The 18,439-nt window shown below is 38.3% G+C and overlaps 2 protein-coding genes across 2 annotated transcripts; one reads left to right on the forward strand and one right to left on the reverse strand.

Moving 5' to 3' along the window:
* Positions 1-2,693: 2,693 nt before the first annotated feature.
* LOC121247077 lies at positions 2,694-5,505 on the reverse strand. Its single transcript, XM_041145410.1, has 3 exons — positions 5,131-5,505; positions 3,382-4,419; positions 2,694-3,205 (listed from the first exon to the last, which is right to left on the reverse strand). Exons 1-3 carry the CDS (start codon positions 5,227-5,229, stop codon positions 2,930-2,932), a joined length of 1,413 nt encoding a protein of 470 aa, XP_041001344.1. The 5' UTR covers positions 5,230-5,505; the 3' UTR covers positions 2,694-2,929.
* Positions 5,506-7,602: 2,097 nt separating this feature from the next.
* LOC121247078 (25.3 kDa vesicle transport protein) lies at positions 7,603-18,001 on the forward strand. Its single transcript, XM_041145411.1, has 5 exons — positions 7,603-8,791; positions 9,520-9,680; positions 9,794-9,940; positions 16,508-16,584; positions 17,630-18,001. Exons 1-5 carry the CDS (start codon positions 8,604-8,606, stop codon positions 17,711-17,713), a joined length of 657 nt encoding a protein of 218 aa, XP_041001345.1. The 5' UTR covers positions 7,603-8,603; the 3' UTR covers positions 17,714-18,001.
* Positions 18,002-18,439: the final 438 nt, after the last annotated feature.

The following is an 18,439-nucleotide window of genomic DNA, read 5'->3' on the forward strand; positions in this document are numbered from 1 at the left end:
CTTATACCTCTCAAGGGTACCATTAGACCTAAGCTTCACTTTATAGACCCATTTGCATCCAATTAGACTTTTTCTAGTGGAAGAGTAGTCAAAGTCCAAGTATTGTTATTTTCCAAAACCGCAATTTCCTCAGCCATAACAGTTCTCCAATAAGGAAACTAAACAACTTGATGATAATATTGAGGTTCAAAAGTGATAGAGAAGGCTAAGGCAAAAGTTTTGTGGTTAGGAGACAAATGAGAATATGAGAGTGAATGAGAAATATGGTACTGCTTACCTGATAAAGGACCAGAAAAATCAATTGGAGATGAAGAAGAGTAAGCATGTGAAGAGCAGCAGATTGAACATTGGGAATTAAAACTGATCCTATTTCACGTTGACGTTCTTCTTGAAGAACAAGGAAAAAAAATTTTGTTAGTGGGAGGAAGTGGTTCAATGAGAAGGATATGTCCACTAACATGAGAGTAGGAGTCATTTAGCCCCATCAATAAACGCATCACATACTTCTGTTGTTGCAGATCTATCAAGGTGCGCAAGCCTCCACATGAACAAACAAGTAATGACCTATAATTCATCAACTCATTCCATAGAACTTTCATTTGAGTGAAGTCAACACTTATAGAGAGACCATCATGTGTGAGAGAAGCAATAGCTTTTTGTAACTGAAAAATTCAAGGTCCATTACCTTGAGAAAATCTCTCTCTAAGGTCAGACCACATCTCCAAGATAGAATCAACATAGATGACGCTGACAACAATCTCTTTAGAAAGAGAATTAAGGATCCAAGACAAGGCCATGTTATTACATCTGGTCCAAGAGGAGAACAAAGATGTATAAGAAGGTGGAGAAATAGAACCATCAACAAAACCAACCTTGTTCTTGGCAGTCAAGGCCATGAGCATGGATCTATACCATGTGTGATAGTTGTCACCCGTAAGAACTTGAGTAACAAGTAGGGTTCCTGGACTACCTCCATGGTGAAGATTAGTAAGGACTGGAAGCATCCTCAGGAAGTGTCGAAGAAGAAACAGAGGAGAGGAGGAAGAAGACATTTTAGTGTAGACTGGAATGAAGAAGAGAAAAATGATCATTCAGGAGTATTGATTAATGAATACATTTGTCTTTTATATACAAAAGAATAAGCAGGAAAAATAATTTTAAGCTAAACTAAATAAATGAAGTATATCTCCAATTAAACTAAACTATATCTCTAATAAATAGAAGTGTAGCATTACAAATTGCAATTCTTATAAAAAAATAAAAATAAAAATAAAAATGAAACTAACAGGAGACTGATCACCTCGATTCTGATAGGGCTGCTCTGTGTATTTGTGCTTGCAAGTTGCAAGAAAGAGGATCCAAGCTGGGGAGCAAGAGCACATGCGAAATGCTCAGCTCTTGGATCTGATATTATCTAGCATGTGCCCTGCTTCTCCAGCATGGCTCAACCTCTCCCCATCTCCCTTTCCTTCCGTTTTAATCCTATGAGAATTGGCAAAAAGGCTTCGACCATCTGCAGAAGGCTTGATTGGTAGATTTTAAACAAGATTAACAATGATCGAATGATATGGGATACACGTGAGCAATTAATTACAAAAGGCTTTCGGGTGGTTGTTGATCTTGTGGTTAACTGATGAACTAAGAATTTATAAAGTTTTTTCTTCAAGAAGAAAATAAACGCATGTTGTACCAAACAAACTTTGGTGAAGTGACCGTTGAAGTTTGGCTGCCAAAATAGCAAAGCATTAAAAATTCCAGGGAAATGTGAAGCCTACCAATGCATGCATAGAGTATGAAATGAACCCCATGTTCTTTTAGTACTTAATCGGACCGCACCGGTTCATATACGTATTTTAGTTTTTTTGTATAATTTTTATATATAAATAACTATATAAATCATTATAATATTAATAATTATATTAATACTATATCATTATATAATCCACTGTATATCACTATATCACTATAGTATAGTTATACTAAGTTATTAACTATATAATCCACTAATACTATACTAAAACCGAATCAAACCAAACCGGAATCGGTAAAACTGTAAGTACTGGTTTAAGAGTGTAACTGATGTGGTATTGCTTTTTCAAAGCATAAAACCGGTGTATACCGGTTCAGTTCTAAAAAATGTCTAAAATCAAACCAAACTGAACTGATTATACCTCTACAGTATACCATCAATGTTCACAACAGTGTTAATTATATTGAACACAATCTCGAAGTTGGCCGCCTCCCGCAATCACTACTGTATGAAACATTCTCTTTTCGAGAATTCCCCCAATCACGTACACATTGCCCGTAACACTTTGAACTTCTATGGCCTTCTCACTCCTCTTGTACCAACTTTGTTCGCAAAATTAAAAATGGATGCATAAAGTAGTAGCCTCGGACCATGCAGACCACCTACCATGGCCAAGTAGGAGATGTAGACAAACCACACTCATCGTCCCATCTGAATAGGTAATTTTTTAAGCCTAACATGTAGAATCGTCTTCCAAGAAAAAACCTTATTAGTCTAAATTGTTTATTTCTTCCCAGCAAGAGATTAATTAATAATGTTAAACACCAGATTATTGGGAAAAATGAATTTTCTCCGGGTGCGTGCTTTTGCAGGGAGAAAATGAACTAGGAAAAAAAATGGTTCTTGGGAAAAAAAGGTGAATGCTAGTAGAAGTCGTTTATAGGAAACAAAACCTGCTAATAATCGATTCGCAGGGGAAAATGTCGTACAATTAACCGCCAGCATATCTACATAATGGTCATTGAATCAGTACAATTATCTACCATATGTCATTCTCTCAGGCACCTTCCAAAAATAGAAGAAGGCTGTAACCCTGGGCTCAAATTTCTCCCTAAAGCTTAAGAAAACTAGCCCAAGTATAAACCGCTTTGAGACAACTCCAACTATATACCAAGCCTATCAACTTTCTCTGAAAGTAAGATTCAACCGGCCGGATTGGATATTTGTTTCCTCCAGCAAATGTTTCGGTGCAGTGTTTGGGTGAATGGCTGTAACACCATGAAAAATATGCCTAGATTTCCCACCAAATATAAGAACATCTCCCGATTCCAACAAAACCTTCTCTGCATTACCAACGTCCCTCTGATCGCCATATAAGAAGTCTGCCGAGTCACCAATGGAAAAAGAGACCACAGGTAAGCCGTTATGCAGACTTTCTTCACTTTCATCACGATCCTGCATGGAAACAGAGTCATTAGTGTCATAGAAAACAGTTGAAGGTGCATCTGGAATTGAGGGAGGTTCAAGTTTTGGTAATACAAACATGAAAGAAAACGAAATCCAAGAACGGCAATTGCGATAGATAAATACATAAATTTCAAATAATATGGGTAAGAAGGTTCATAACAAACCTGATGGAGACCCAACCGGCCATTTTCTGAGTAAAAGTTTACAATACAAATGTTAGGCGACATCCGGGGAAGTATGTTTTCTACATTGCTTGCTTTAGAATTATTCCAAATGACAGAATGGGAATCATTGATCGCTTTTTCAACCAACTCAGAGAATTCAGCAGGTATAAGGGGTGGTTTAGTGCCATCAAATGGCCGGTGGTCTTCATATTTCCTTGTCTCAGGATCCCAATTCTTACCAAGGCACATCATCTTCAAATGCAGTTTTGCTCCATCACGGTAACCTGGTTGGTAGAAACCTCCAGGACCCAGACCAAGGTCTCGGCATATTTTTACTATTTTGACCTGATCAGAGGAGGAGATGTGACTCTTTAAAAGAACCATTCCAGACCTCAGCACAGTGCCAGTTTGCCCTTCCATGGAGCGCTTGATTTCATTCCGCCTGTTTCTATTCTTTACAAGTAAAGGTGGTTTGAGCACAACAGAAGTACTTGCTCTGGGTGGGCAGATATCGAAAGCGTGAAGAGCTGCAGAGTGTTCGGAATACTCTGAATTATCACAGCCTGATGGACTTTTTGGAAACTTCCTTGGGGAAGGCCCATCTTTTTTAGCAGATTTGTAGGGCAGCTGAGCCTCACTCTGCTGGCCTGAAATTCTCAAGTTGGACAGTTCATCATGTGATTTTATACCATCAGCGGTTTCGCAACCCAACATTTGCCCAGACTGAATTCTCCAGGCAACAGAGTCCTCAGAACCTGAATGCACTGATTCTGAAGTAACCAAGAACTTTGATTGGTTTGATCTACTTCCCACACCAGCTGGTGAATTTAGTCCTTGCCAAGATTTTCTAACATTAGAGAAATCATCTTCCAAACCATGTGAAAGGCGCTCTTGCTTATATGTGTTACCTAATTTTTGTCTAAGCGGAGAGTACTTTGGAATACAATCCTCTGGCATCCGCTGAAAATCTTTCTTTTTGCTTGTGCAAAATCCAGCTTCACCACCAAAAGAGTTCTCAAAAGCTCGGTCTGCTACAAACTGCAGTTTGTGTAATACAATATTTTAACAAACCAAAAGTCGTTCATAAGATCCGGTAAAATATATCGGAACAAGCTTATCAAGACGAACTAAATTTTATAACTCCATCTTCTGGTCACTGTTCTATATAAACCACAAGCCAAAAGATAGTGAAGAACTCCAAGCGCATATCTTCAGTACTTAAATTTCATACAACTTACAATCACTAAATCGACACTGCCTTTTCCAAATCCATTCACAAAATTTCCAAATGATTTCCACTCTTATCCAATGGATTATGAAAACCCAGATCTCAAATTTGCAACTTTATCCCTAAAGAGAAAAAATATTTATACTCATAGAATTCGTAAGCCCCGCACTCATTTTGAAAAATTGAATATATAGGAGATCTAAATGAAAAAATTAATTTTTTTTAATGATAGACCCACTCTTTTTCAAGAGAAATGACTGTATCCAACATTATTCATTCATCCGTAAATATGTTAAGCTTACCATCATAATTAAAAAATTAGCCGCTAAATTTACATTTATAATGTAGATACCCATCAAACGAATAAAAGCTATGTGTTATTATAGCACTTTAAGAAATTCACAAAGATCTCTATCTTTGTCGAACTAAATGTCATTCGTCAGAGAAACTCGCAAAGAAATTAGAAGGGACAAAAAGACACATATTTCACTAAGAACACGAAAGGGGTACGGTGAAATTACAGGGCTGTTCCGACGCGTGGAATTACCGGCCCCGCTGGGATCTGAGGAGGCTCTGGTGTTCCTAGCTCCGCCGCCGCCACGGCCAAGATCGCGACTCATATTGGCTCCTGGGTCGGGAAGCAGGGGATAAATTTGTGTATAAATTGTGGTAGACGGAGGTGAAGGAAACGAAAGTGTCAGACTTTGATGTGAACTCGGATGGGCGAAGATATAAACCAAGAGATTAGAGAGTGATGGATTGGAGCGATGGGGAGGATTTGCGGTGAGGGGGCTTTAAAGGAGAAGGAAGAAGCCGAGGAGTTCGAAACTATTCGTCTTCTCCGAGGCATGCAGGGCAGGGGACATGCATTTTGAGTATTTTTTTCGTAGCATTTTCCTTTTAAAATATATATGAACTTTAGTTGAAAAATCTTATTCACGACCTAGCGTGGAGAATGCACAGAGCAATGATATGATATAATTTAATTTATAAAAAGAAAATTATTTATAAATCGGTATAGATAATATATTTAATAAAATACTTATAGGATATAATTGATTTGGTATATAGATATTAAAATTTATCCTATAAATCAAATCTAAACATTTAAATATTGCACATATTCTACTCTACACACTAGTTTGAGAGTACAATAATTCTTAATTTGTAAAAAAAATTTATAAATTTAAATTTTATAAATCAACTATTTCTATATTAACAGTGTGAATATGTATTCTTTTTATGTTAATATAATGATTCTTTTCTCAATACGTTCAATAGGAACTGTTGAAAATGTGTTTCACAGCCAACTAATCACGACCTCAAACCTCAACAAGGAAAAATTGTGGCTTGGTGTGCCTAGATATCTTTAATGCCTAAGTTAGAAATATGAATGTATTGTTCAGCAAGAGGGGTTTGAACTCGTACCTTGGATTGCAAGTGTTGGTCCCTTAATAGAGAGGTAGACTATTGCTGATAAGGATAGTTTATTTCTCCCAAATCTCAGATTCTGATCGCCATATTTTCAGGATATGGTCGCATAAGGTAATAGTTGACATATCGAGAATTAACACTCCAAATATCTTGTTGTTTTCTTAAAGGTAAGGAACATTAATTACTATAGTAATCTTATCTGAGAGTGATTTGATCCCGTGGTAAACGAGCATACGATGTTCTTGCAGATTTCTAGACCTAATGGGACTGTTAGAGCACTAGCATTGGTTTCTCTATATGCATCTTCAAAATCACATCTTTTGAATATTGATTTTCCATATCAAGAAAAATTCTTACATTGGATTATGTATCTTTGAACTAAATAATAATAAAATTTTTTTATTTTTTTCTTAAAATTATTATTTTTATATATTTACAATTAGCACCATGTGCTCAAAAATACAAATTTCATATATCTAAATATTACCAATTTCAAATATCAAAGTGACCAATTTTATCAATAAATATTAATATGTACTAAAAAACACTTTGTATCATTAACTTAATACAAATTTTACAAAGTTGATTTTAATGGGTAGGGAAAAGAAAAAAAAGTAAAATAATACTTGGAGAGTGAATAGTATTTCTTCAAATTTGAAGAAATACTATTCATAACTATGCAAAATTTTAAAGATGCATAATCTAATATAGATCAATTTAGAGAGATATTATGCAAATATAAAGATGATAAGCCATTGTCAGTGCTCACGAGCCTTTTATTTTGTATCATGGAGCCGTCTAATAGAGGTTCAAGTCACTCTAGGAATCTTTATAATTATATATAAAGATAATATCTTTATATTTAGGCCTTGTTTGTTTTTGTAGATAAGATGAATTGAGATAAAAATTGAAAGTTGAATAAAATATTGTTAGAATATATATTTTTAATATTATTTTTATTTTTAGATTTAAAAAAGTTGAATTGTTTATTTTATTTTATGTGAAAATTTAAAAAAATTACAGTGAGATGAAAAATTTTGTACTGAGGCCTTAAGTTTGATAACTTCTTTGGTTTTGGCGATGACAACTTATTGATATTTTTTTCGTGCTATTCATTTGGAATTAAGAGTAATGCTAGTATAAATGGGACTGGATTATAAATTTAGTTAACTTTATTTTTAAATTTTTTTAAAATTATAATAATATCTTTATTAAAATGATATTTTTTTTATTTAATGAAAGATTTGCATATGTAATTTTTATTTGAGGACTGCAAATAAAATTTTTCTGAAATTAAATATTGAAAAAATTGTGAAGTATTTAAACAAGGTATCTTCATGCATTAGGTGAGTCAGACAGGCTGCACTATTACGGCAGTGTTTGTTGTACGGTTGAAATAATACCGTTCTTCCTAACTGCTCAAAGGTACAATACTAAGATGCAATCCCTCTCTTTTCTGTCCTTCAAATCCCACGTCCTATTTAGCTTAGCCTTTTTCTCGCTCAGATTCGGAGCATCTCATCGCTGTCCCTCAGATCTTTCACATCAAAGCAAAGTCCAAATGCAATAACCAGGTACGTCATATACATAGAAATATTATGTGCTGGTTATTTATTGAAGTTTATTAGTCTGATTTCTCGGATACGAATTCGACACTAACGTTGCATTTCATGTTCATTTTTTAACAAATTTATCAATTCGGTTTTAGTGGGTACCTCTCTGAACGAGTAAAGATGTGATTTCAGCGGTTCATGGGGCTTACTTTGCTGCCTTGTAATAGATCGTTGGAGATCTTGATGAAAATGGGAATGCTCATCGTTTTGAAATCACGTATTCGTAGTTAAACTCAGAGACGTGAAGAAGAGTAAGAATTGGGTCACTTTTGGGATCTCTTATTTTAGTTATTGAATGCAACAAATGCCTTTTTTTTTTTTCCTAATGGTTCTCAACAAATGCCTCTCCCCATGTCTAGCACAACAAAATGACCAGGATGAAGCTCTGATGAAACTATCGAAAATCGATAATTATTTTAATGTTGGTCCTGCCTTTTGATAGAAGGCTTCCGCCTAAATCCTTATCCTGTGATCCTCAGAAGAACCAATTTTTGATTCTTTGGTTTCTTTCCCGTCAAAATGGGAGTCGCATTATGGGAATCCGAGATTTGAATCTGAATTGCGGGGTTGTGGTGGCAGACCTGATTGTCAATACTGAATGTAAATCTTAAATGGCATTGGGGACACTAGTTATTTGACAAAATTTGCAGGGCTGGAGGGTTGCTTGGTAATCTTTATAAGCAAATATTTTGGACATAGCGAAGTGAATCCTTGTTGTTGGAAAGGATTAAAGGGCATCATGGGAAATTGGAAAGAGAAAAATGAGTTCTTGGATTATAAAAATTTAGCTGTTCATTTTGATCTTAAGCTGATTTGTGAAGTTGTATGTTAGAATTTATTTTTGATGAGGCCTGGCTTCGCATGATCTCACGAATCAGGGGTTAAATGGCTAACATACTGGAGTCGGTTCTCATTTTTTTGTACAGCTGAGAAGTTGTGAACTGAAGATGGTGAAGTTGACGATGATTGCCCGTGTTACTGATGGTCTTCCACTAGCAGAGGGACTGGATGATGACCGCAATTTAAAAGACGCTGAATTCTACAAACAGCAAGTCAAGGCTCTGTTTAAAAATCTCTCAAGAGGTCAGAATGAGCCTTCAAGGATGTCAATTGAAACCGGCCCTTATATTTTCCAGTATCCTAACGAAGTTTTCATTTCATTACATTTTTTTTTTTTTTTTTTTTAATGACGGGGGAATCACTCCACGGCAGAGCCTTTAGGACTCATCCATGGAACCTAAACTCCCAATGAGACTCACACAACAACCCACCGCCATGGCCTCCCACTTTAAATCACAGTTTGGGCTACCCTCGGGTGGGTATTCCATTACATTATTTCTTTTTATCTTTTTATATATTATTACTGAGGTTTTTCTCTGTCATATGCTGCTAGTCAACTTGGGTTGCATCCCGTTGCCTTTTTATTTCTCAAAAAAGTATGCATGGTGCTCTGTTAATTTGCTTCATTATTTTTCCAATGTTACGTACGAGGAAAAAGTGAATTATGGTATTGTGTCTGGTGTAGTCCAAATTATGCAGTAATAGCTGCTCTAGAGGACTCAGGCAAGTCAACTACTTAGCCTTGATCCCAAATAAATTTGGGGTAGGCTTCAAACACAATGCGAAATTATGGAGACATAGTAAGACTCATTGATGAGTTTGTGATATTAAGTTCCATGTAGATGTAGTTGTCAGTTAAATAACTGTGTCCTATTTAGCATATATGAGATGTCATGGGTATGGCAGCCTTTGTATGGAACTTACATTCTACGTCAGTTGCAAATGAGAATATTCTCCATTAAAGTATTGATTTTTCTCTGAATGCGGGAATGATCTTAACGTTGCCTTAACCCAAGTTCTTAGCTATATTATTGAAGGACGCGTTTGTTACTTGACAATGTGCGACCGTGCTTATCCTAAGAAACTTGCCTTTCAATACCTTGAAGACCTCAAGAACGAATTTGAGCATGTCAACGGGGCTCAAATTGAAACTGCTGCCAGACCATATGCTTTCATCAAATTTGGTAGGGGCTCACTTTTTCTATGTAATTGTTTTATGTCCTTTGTATTCTGACAGCATTTTTCTGGTACTTCTTCTGATGGATTTTATTTCCCCATTTCTTTTTATGTTTAAAAGATACCTTCATACAGAAAACGAAGAAATTGTATCAGGACACCCGTACCCAGCGGAATATAGCAAAGTTGAATGATGAACTCTATGAAGTGCACCAAATAATGACTCGCAATGTTCAGGAAGTTCTTGGTGTTGGTGAAAAGTTGGACCGTAAGATGTTCACCTTCCCCCCCCCCCCCTGGAAATACCTTCATTGTCATATTGTTTTTTTCTGATTTTTGTTTGAAGCTATGTAAGTTGGAGCTTTTGAGCTCGCCAATGGCCTTACCCAGGCCCCTGGTGTCACCAATGGACCCACCACTGACAGCTGTGAGAACCACTTTGAGCTCCTCGGCGACTTAGAAAGAGCTGTCGTGCTCGTCCAAGTCACAGACAGTGCCGATGGCCTCTTCCAGGCCTCTGGCTAATTTTTTGGGCTCGCCTCCGACCTCAGATGTGACGAAAATTTGCATGGAGGCTTCGACCTCCACCGGGCTGCCTTGGGATGTGGGTTCAGACATCCCCTCGCACACTTATGGTCCCTCTCAACTCTCAGATGTTCTCATTAGGGCTCAAGGATTGCCTATTTCTTCCAATGTTTTGGAGACCCCTTCAATGGTTCTGTGTACTGTGGAAGAAGGGGATGATGAGTCTTCGATTGAAGGGACTCTCTCAGATGATGAGTCTTCACACGGATCTACAGCTAGTTTGTAAGGAGAATGGAGATGACACGGATCTGGGGATCCTGGAGATGTTCCTAGTCCTCTATGCTCACTGCCACCAGTGCCTTCAAGGGCGGGATTACAACCTGATTGGGTATTACAAAAGGTTGATTTTCTTCGACACTGCCTTGGGATTTCATGTGAAGGTTATGAGGAACAGTTTAAAGCCCTCATCATTGCCATAAAAGCAGGACAGCCACAGCTTGCTAAATTCGTCGCTAAAAAAGATAGGGAGCTCAAGAGGCTTGCTTGCTCCATTAACTATGATGCAAGAGAAGGAAGCGCGAGCAAGGGAAGACACAATGATAGGGTGAACCTTGATGGTCCATGAAGCCCAAGATCCTCTCATGGAATGTTCGGGGCTTGAATGATCCAAGTAAGTGCCTAAGAATAAAGAACTTATTTCGGGAATGGAAGCCAGATGTGATCTGTTTGCAGGAGACTAAGTTGAAGTATATAGATAGGCAATTAATAAGAAGCTTGTGGAATTGTCCTTCCGTGGGATAGACCACCCTTGTCTCTAAGGGTGCTTCAGGGGGCATATTAGTGTTGTGGGATAAAAGAGTAGTCAATTTGGTGGAGGATTTCGTTGGTGCATTTTCGGTAGCTTGCTCTTTCTCAAATGTAGATGATGATTTTGTTTGGGGGTTCTTACGTGTTTACAGGCCAAATCTTGACAATAAAAGACAACTTCTGTGGGACGAAATAACTGGTTTGTGTAGTTGGTGGGATATCCCGTGGTGTATTGGAGGCGATTTCAATGTCACTCGGTTTCCGAGTGAAAGATCAGGGGATTCCAACATGGGCTCAGCCATGGCTGATTTTTCAGCACTTATTTTTGAGTTGGAACTGGTTGATCTTCCTTTGGCGGGAGGAGATTTCACTTGGTCTAACGGGAGGGCTTGGTCTAGGTTGGACAGGTTCATTGTCTCTTCCTCCTGGGAGGCCCACTTCCCCAACCTTTGCCAAAAAAGGCTTTCTAGACTTTGCTTTGATCATTTCCCCCTCTTATTAGACTGTGGGGGTCTTCACGGGGGACGGAGATATTTTAAATTCGAGAACATGTGGTTAAAGGTTGATGGGTTCTCGGAGAAAGTTAGATCATGGTGGAACTCCTATCAACTCACGGGCACCCCTAGTTTCATTTTGGCTAGGAAACTAAAAGTTTTGAAAAATGATCTAAGGAAATGGAATCTGGAAGTCTTTGGGAATATTAATGACCAGCGATTTACTCTCTCTCAAGAGCTGCAGCATTTTGATGTGAAAGAAGTGGGGGGGACTCTTTCGGAGAATGAAAAAGTAAGGAAAATGGTAGTAGTAGCTGAGCTGGAAAAAATCACCCTTATGGAGGAGATCTCATGGAGACAAAAATCTCGAGCCCTTTGGTTGAAGGAGGGGAACAGGTGTACAAAGTTTTTCCATAGAGTCGCTAATTCTCATCGTAGAAACAACGCCATTGAGGTCCTACATTCGGAAGGCAGGGTTTTGACGGACAGCGTTGAGATAAAAAATCACATTGTTCATTTTTATGACAAGCTTTTATCGGAGCAATATCAATGGAGACCCAAGGTAAACGGACTAGATTTTGATTCAATGGATCAAGCAAGTGCAACTTGGTTGGAGAGGTCCTTTGAGGAGGACGAGGTACTTAGCGAGATGGCTAAAGATAAAGCTCCGGGCCCCGATGACTTTACAATGGCTTTCTTCCAAAGTTGTTGGAACATTATTAAAGAGGATCTTATGAAAGTTTTTCTTGAATTTCACACTTTCATGAAATTTGAGAGAAGCCTAAACGCCTTCATCGCCCTTATCCCGAAAAGGGCAAGGTCGGTGGAGGTACACGATTTCCGGCCCATAAGTTTGGTGAGTGGGGTCTATAAGATCATATCAAAAGTTCTTGCGAAGCGACTAAGTGAAGTTAAGGGGAAGATCATCTCAAAGTCACAAAGTGCGTTCGTTAAAGGAAGACAAATTTTAGACTCTGTTCTTATTACTAATGAATGCTTGGAGTCTAGAGTTAGAAGCGGCACCCCAGGCCTCTTGTGTAAATTGGATATAGAGAAAGCATTTGATCATGTCAATTGGGATTTCTTGTTCTACATCTTGGCAGGCACGGTTTCGGGGAAAGATGGTGTCAGTGGATAAAACATTGCATCACAACCGTTAGTTTCTCCACTTTGATCAATGGTACCCCGAAGGTTTCTTTCGCAGCTCTAGGGGTTTGCGACAAGGGGACCCTTTATCTCCTTTGTTATTCATTATAGTGATGGATGTATTGAGTAGAATGTTGGAAGGGGTGGTGGATAGGGGTTTCATCTCGGGCTTCTCGGTGGGTAGTTCCTGGAATGAAAGATCATCAGTCGCACATCTCCTTTTCGCCGATGATACGTTGATTATATGTGACTCAGACCCCGATCAAATTCACTCCTTGAGAGCCCTCCTTCTGTGTTTTGAAGCTGTCTCAGGCCTTAAAGTGAACTTATCAAAGTCCGAGCTAGTTTCAGTTGGCTTGGTTAACAATCTAAGTGAAGTGGCTGCCATCTTGGGCTGCAAGGTGTCACTCTTGCCTATGAAGTATCTGGGACTTCCTTTGGGGGCCCCCCACAAATCTAAGGCAATGTGGGATGGGATTGTTGAGAAAATTGAATGCAAACTGGCGGGTTGGAAGAGAATTTACTTGTCTAAAGGCGGCCGAATCACGCTTATTAAGAGCACACTTTCTAATCTTCCAACATACTTTTTATCTTTGTTCCCTTTACCTGCAGGGTTGGCAAATAGACTGGAAAAGATCTTCCGTGATTTCTTGTAGGGAGGGCTAGAAGATGAGAGGAAATTTCATTTGATTAAATGGGATAAAGTTTGCACCCCTTTGTCTTGCAGTGGATTGGGGATTAGAAAATTGAGAATCTTCAACAAGGCTCTACTTGGAAAGTGCCTATGGCGGTATCATAAGGAAGGGGACGCTCTTTGGAGAAGCATCATCAACATTAAATATGGGAGTATTTGGGGAGATTGGTGCTCTAATGCAGTAAGAGGGGCCTATGGGGTGGGTGTTTGGAAATTCATTCGAAACGGATGGGAAGACCCACTCGGTAATTTCAGATTTGAGGTGGGAAGGGGCACGCGCATCAGATTTTGGCACTGGTGTGGCGATGTGGCCTTGGAAAATGCTTTCCCCTCGCTTTATAGGATTGCGTCAGACAAGGATGCTTCTGTGGCTGATAATATGAGCATCTCCGCAAATTCTATTCATTGGTCAGTGAGTTTTTCTAGAGCTGTACAGGACAGGGAGGTGAACGACATTGTTGATTTCTACAATGTTTTATATGCGTTGAAGGTACAAGCAGATAGGGAAGACGGACTAATATGGACACTCACCGGGAACAAGAAATTTTCAGTCCGCTCTTATTACAAGTTTTTTACGGTTCATCCCACCAATGCATTTCCTTGGAAGAGCATTTGGAGGAGCAATGCACCCCTTAAAGTTGCCTTTTTTGACTGGTTGGCATCCCATGGGAAGATATTGACTATAGATAAACTGAAAAAGCGAGGCCTTTACTTAACCGATTGGTGCTTTATGTACAAACACAGCAGCGAATCAGCAAACCATCTACTTCTCCACTGCGAAGTAGTCAAGGCTTTATGGGACGACATTTTCACTAGGCTTGGTATTGCATGGGTGATGCCCAGGAGGGTCTTGGATTTATTGCCATGTTGGAGAGGGATTAGGGGCAATTGTCACATTGCAGCTGTTTGGAAGATGGTACCTCTATGTTTAATGTGGTGCACATGGAATGAAAGAAATGGTCGATGTTTTGAAAACAGGGAACGCTCTCTGGATAGTTTTAGGGCCTTTTTCTATCACACTTTGTTGCTTTGGGCTTCTTCTATTGTATTGAATGGGAGGAATTTTAATGACTTTTACGCTACTTTCTATAGCGCGTAGTTTGTAATTAGGTGTTTTCTTGTACACTTCCCGTGTACTTGGGCATTGCTATTTTACTAGGGGTGTCAAATCGTGTTAACGGGTCGTGTTCGTGTCGTGTCAAGATATGTATATTATACTATATAGGTCAACCCTAACCCGACCCGTTAAGCTTATCGTGTCAAAATCTCAAACCCTAACACGACCCATTAACATAACAGGTCGTGTCGTGTCGTGTCGTGTCAACCTGTTTTGACCCGTTTATGTAAATGGATTGAAATAGACCCAAAATTAACTCATTTTATCTAGTTAAGTTTAGCATAATTTTATATAAATATTAAAATCACAATATCTATAAAAAATATAAAACTAACTACAAGTCCAAAATTACAATCCAAACAATAAAAATATCGAAATTAAAATCCCAACAATTTTATTTTTTAGGTATAAAGGTATAATTGTAACTTTAACTTTCTTAACGGGTCATAACAGGTTATAACGGGTCATAACGGGTTAACCCGTTATCAACCCGTTAAGCTATCGTGTCTTAACGGGTCAACCTGTTTTGACCCGAATCCGTTAAGGGTAAACCCTAACCCGCTTTTATCGTGTCGTGTTCGTGTTGGGTTAACGGGTCGTGTCACATATTGCCACCCCTACTTTTTACGTGGATTAATACAATTTCTTACTTATAAAAAAAAAAACATAATGCATGGGAATCATGAAGCTAAGGATTGTTACATTCGGTAATACATGTCTATGATCGATTGGTTGGTTTAGTCAACAGGTCTGCATTTCTTTGCACACACATGTTCGTGGTAACATCACTCAATGTCTTGAAGTGCTCGTATGCATGTGCTTGTAAACGCCTGCACGTTGTTTTGTTGATGGATGGTTGTATTTAGACTCAAAACAAGAAGATATTATGGGTATGTTCAACATGTTCAAAACAAGAGCAATTGACATCTATACAGCTGTAAAGGGATCGTTCCTTGCCATACTAGAAACCTCATCATATGGCATGAGGAGGGCCAAGAGCCAAGCCAGACTAGCTTTAAAAATATAGAAAGGTGGGTATGTGGGTTAACAAGCTATGACATCTATACAGCTGTAAAGGGATCGTTCCTTGCCATACTAGAAACCTCATCATATGGCATGAGGAGGGCCAAGAGCCAAGCCAGACTAGCTTTAAAAATATAGAAAGGTGGGTATGTGGGTTAACAAGCTATGATAAAAATTTGGTGTTTGCTATTGTCTTTGAAGAGACCTCTATGCAGTATATTTGCACTCGATTGAATCACCTCTTGAATGTGAAGTTATGTTTGTGAAATCAAATTATATATGGTGTCAGCACAAAACTGTAGTTGCACTCCTCTCTCTCTCTCCTCTCTCTCTCTCTCTCTCTCTCTCTCTATATATATATATAGATATGTATCCCTTTTTTCAAGTCACATGTTTCTCTAGATTTCATCTAAAAGAACAAAAGATTATTTCGTAATTTTGTAACACCCCAATGGAAGGCCCAAACCACATGGCCTATACTCCACGACTAGTCAATGATACAATTGAAGTTTCATTAGAACCTTATAAAAAGTAAGAACTTCTCCAATGTGGGATCTCATACACCACCTACCTTATCTTTATCATATGGGATATCACAACCTATTCCCCTTAAATTTCTGTCGTCTACGTCTGGCCAGTCCGTCGTAGGTGGCACGACTCAAGTCCCACATATCTGGTTGGGATAGGCTCTGATACCAATTGCAATACTCCAATGGAAAGCCCAAACCACATGGCCTCCATGATTGTGATACCCCATATAATAAGAATAAAGTAGGTGGTGTATGGGATCCCACACTGTTTGGAAAGGAAAAGTTCTTGCTCTTTATAAGGTTATAATGGAGCTCCAAATGTATCATTGACTAATCTTTTTAGAGTATAGATCATGTAGTTTGGGCCTTTCATTGGGGCGTTACAAATTTTCCCCACTTTTTCTCCTTGGTTGACAAATTCTTTTATGTTTTCCCTCTGTAAAGCATATGCCGTGCATATTGCTGATCGTATAATCTCGTTCAAATTTCAATGTTGCAGAGGTCAGTGAAATGTCTAGTCGATTGACATCAGAATCTCGTATATATGCTGATAAGGCAAGAGACTTAAATCGACAGGTTAGTTTCCTCACACTAATTCATGATATACATGAGAATCATCCTCGTAAACTCTTGCCATGAGGATTCTCTGTGAACATATTTAAATGTACAACTGAAGTTGCAATCTCTTTGGTGCATTGGCATTGCTTGTGAGGACTCATTTGTGTTGCTTATTATGTTTTTTTTTTCCTGAAAAACAGAAACTCCTTATATAATGTTTATTTTACACTTTGCACACCAAACTATCAAGAACTGACAAATAGCACTCTCTGTCCAAGTTTGACAGTTAAGATGATGATAAGTAGGCAACGTGGAACAATCTTGTCTGTTGGATCTTAACAGAGGATGCTATTTGATGGTCGGTGGTATTTGGGGGTGCAATGTGTCAATTTTGATAGTTTGGGATGCAATATGTGAAATACTATACGAAAGGGTGAGAAATATATTTAACCCTTGCCAGCAGGGGACGAAACTCAGGGGACACAAGCCAGCACACGCTCGTGCATGCACACACTATGAAAATATACAAAGAAACTCACCGCAGAATCGCAGATAATGCTAAGAGAGAGGATTCCCAACGCTAATGGTTTCATTGGGATTGGTCTATTACTTTTGCCTCCAGCTTAGTTGAGTCATTAACTCTTATTTAGTTGTAGATAGAAAGCAGGTTGTTATGTTATATGTGATGAGACTACAAGACACCTTTCCTAGTGAAGATTCATGATAAAAAAGAGAGATCGTCTGACTATAATGGTCTTAGCCATTTATGGTACTAGATCTACACACACCCCCCGAGGGTGCTGTTAGGAGGCTTGTGTTATTTCTTGTTCTATGAGCTTGGCATGAGTAATTTTAATTTGCCTACACTTACTAGTAATCTCTGTTACCAAAATTATCTTTATTGCATTTAAGTGTAGTTATTTGATGAGAGAAGTGACATTTTTCTTTTATTATCCTCCTTCAGGCTGCCATTTGCTTTTCTAGATTGAATTGTTTCTCTCATGCATCTGAATTTTGTTTACTAGATGAAGTTTGCCTATCTGCTTATACGTCTCAATTTTAGGCATTGATTCGGAAATGGGCCCCGGTTGCCATTGTGTTTGGAGTTGTCTTCCTTCTCTTCTGGGTCAAAACAAAGATCTGGTGATCCAACTGACCACTCTGAAAACATCGCGCATTTGCTGTGCTTCTGTTGGCATAATAGTTCTAGAGTCCGGGTCTGTTGCCCATCCACATGCATAGTTGAGTTGTGTTTCAAGATGAATTTTAGTCTTGGTGGAGGGCATTGGCTAAGGAAGCTAGTTCAGTAGATACCTCGGGGGAATAGATCCAACAAGAAGCTGTGAAAGAGAGACATGTTGCCTTTTAAGACCAGATAAAGTGCAAAAATGTATTTTTTCAGAAAAATTTGAGAAACCTTGATATATGTTTATTAGTTGCTATATTTAATATGCTTCTCGTGACATTTACATTGAAATACTTTAAACATGATCATCTCAACCTTTTTTAACTCTGTGTGGCTTTTGATTTTGACTTTAGTTCTATCTGAAAAATTGGTAATTAAAAATATTTAGGGGCACAAAGCTGAACAGATTGAATTTTATATATTCTGTGCCAGTTTCCTTGTTGGTCAATGTGGGTGGTTCTGAAGAGATACCCTCCCTCTCCCAAAAGAAAAACGTCAGTAACACGTGCATGTGAAACTGTATACTAACCTTATTACCAAAAACAAAAGAAAAAAAAAAACAAAAAAAGGATAATAACCTAATTGAATTTGAATTGAGAATCACTAGATTTTCTCATATACTACAAAGTTCATCAATCTTGGGCATCCATGAATAGTCTAGATTTTCCGTCATATGCTAACTTTAAG

This window comes from Juglans microcarpa x Juglans regia, chromosome 1S (assembly GCF_004785595.1).
Source record: "Juglans microcarpa x Juglans regia isolate MS1-56 chromosome 1S, Jm3101_v1.0, whole genome shotgun sequence".
NCBI lineage: Eukaryota > Viridiplantae > Streptophyta > Magnoliopsida > Fagales > Juglandaceae > Juglans > Juglans microcarpa x Juglans regia.

Bases quoted from the DNA above. Each gene is read 5' to 3' on its own strand.
- LOC121247078 (XM_041145411.1), top strand. From the start codon at position 8,604: ATGGTGAAGTTGACGATGATTGCCCGTGTTACTGATGGTCTTCCACTA. The intron at 8,792-9,519 runs GTATCCTAACGA...CCAAGTTCTTAG, and splicing joins ACCGGCCCTTATATTTTCCA to CTATATTATTGAAGGACGCG. The intron at 16,585-17,629 runs GTTAGTTTCCTC...TCTCAATTTTAG, and splicing joins CAAGAGACTTAAATCGACAG to GCATTGATTCGGAAATGGGC.
- LOC121247077 (XM_041145410.1), bottom strand. From the start codon at position 5,229: ATGAGTCGCGATCTTGGCCGTGGCGGCGGCGGAGCTAGGAACACCAGA. The intron at 4,420-5,130 runs GTAATTTCACCG...CACAAACTGCAG, and splicing joins CCACGCGTCGGAACAGCCCT to TTTGTAGCAGACCGAGCTTT. The intron at 3,206-3,381 runs GTTTGTTATGAA...GTTTCCATGCAG, and splicing joins GCCGGTTGGGTCTCCATCAG to GATCGTGATGAAAGTGAAGA.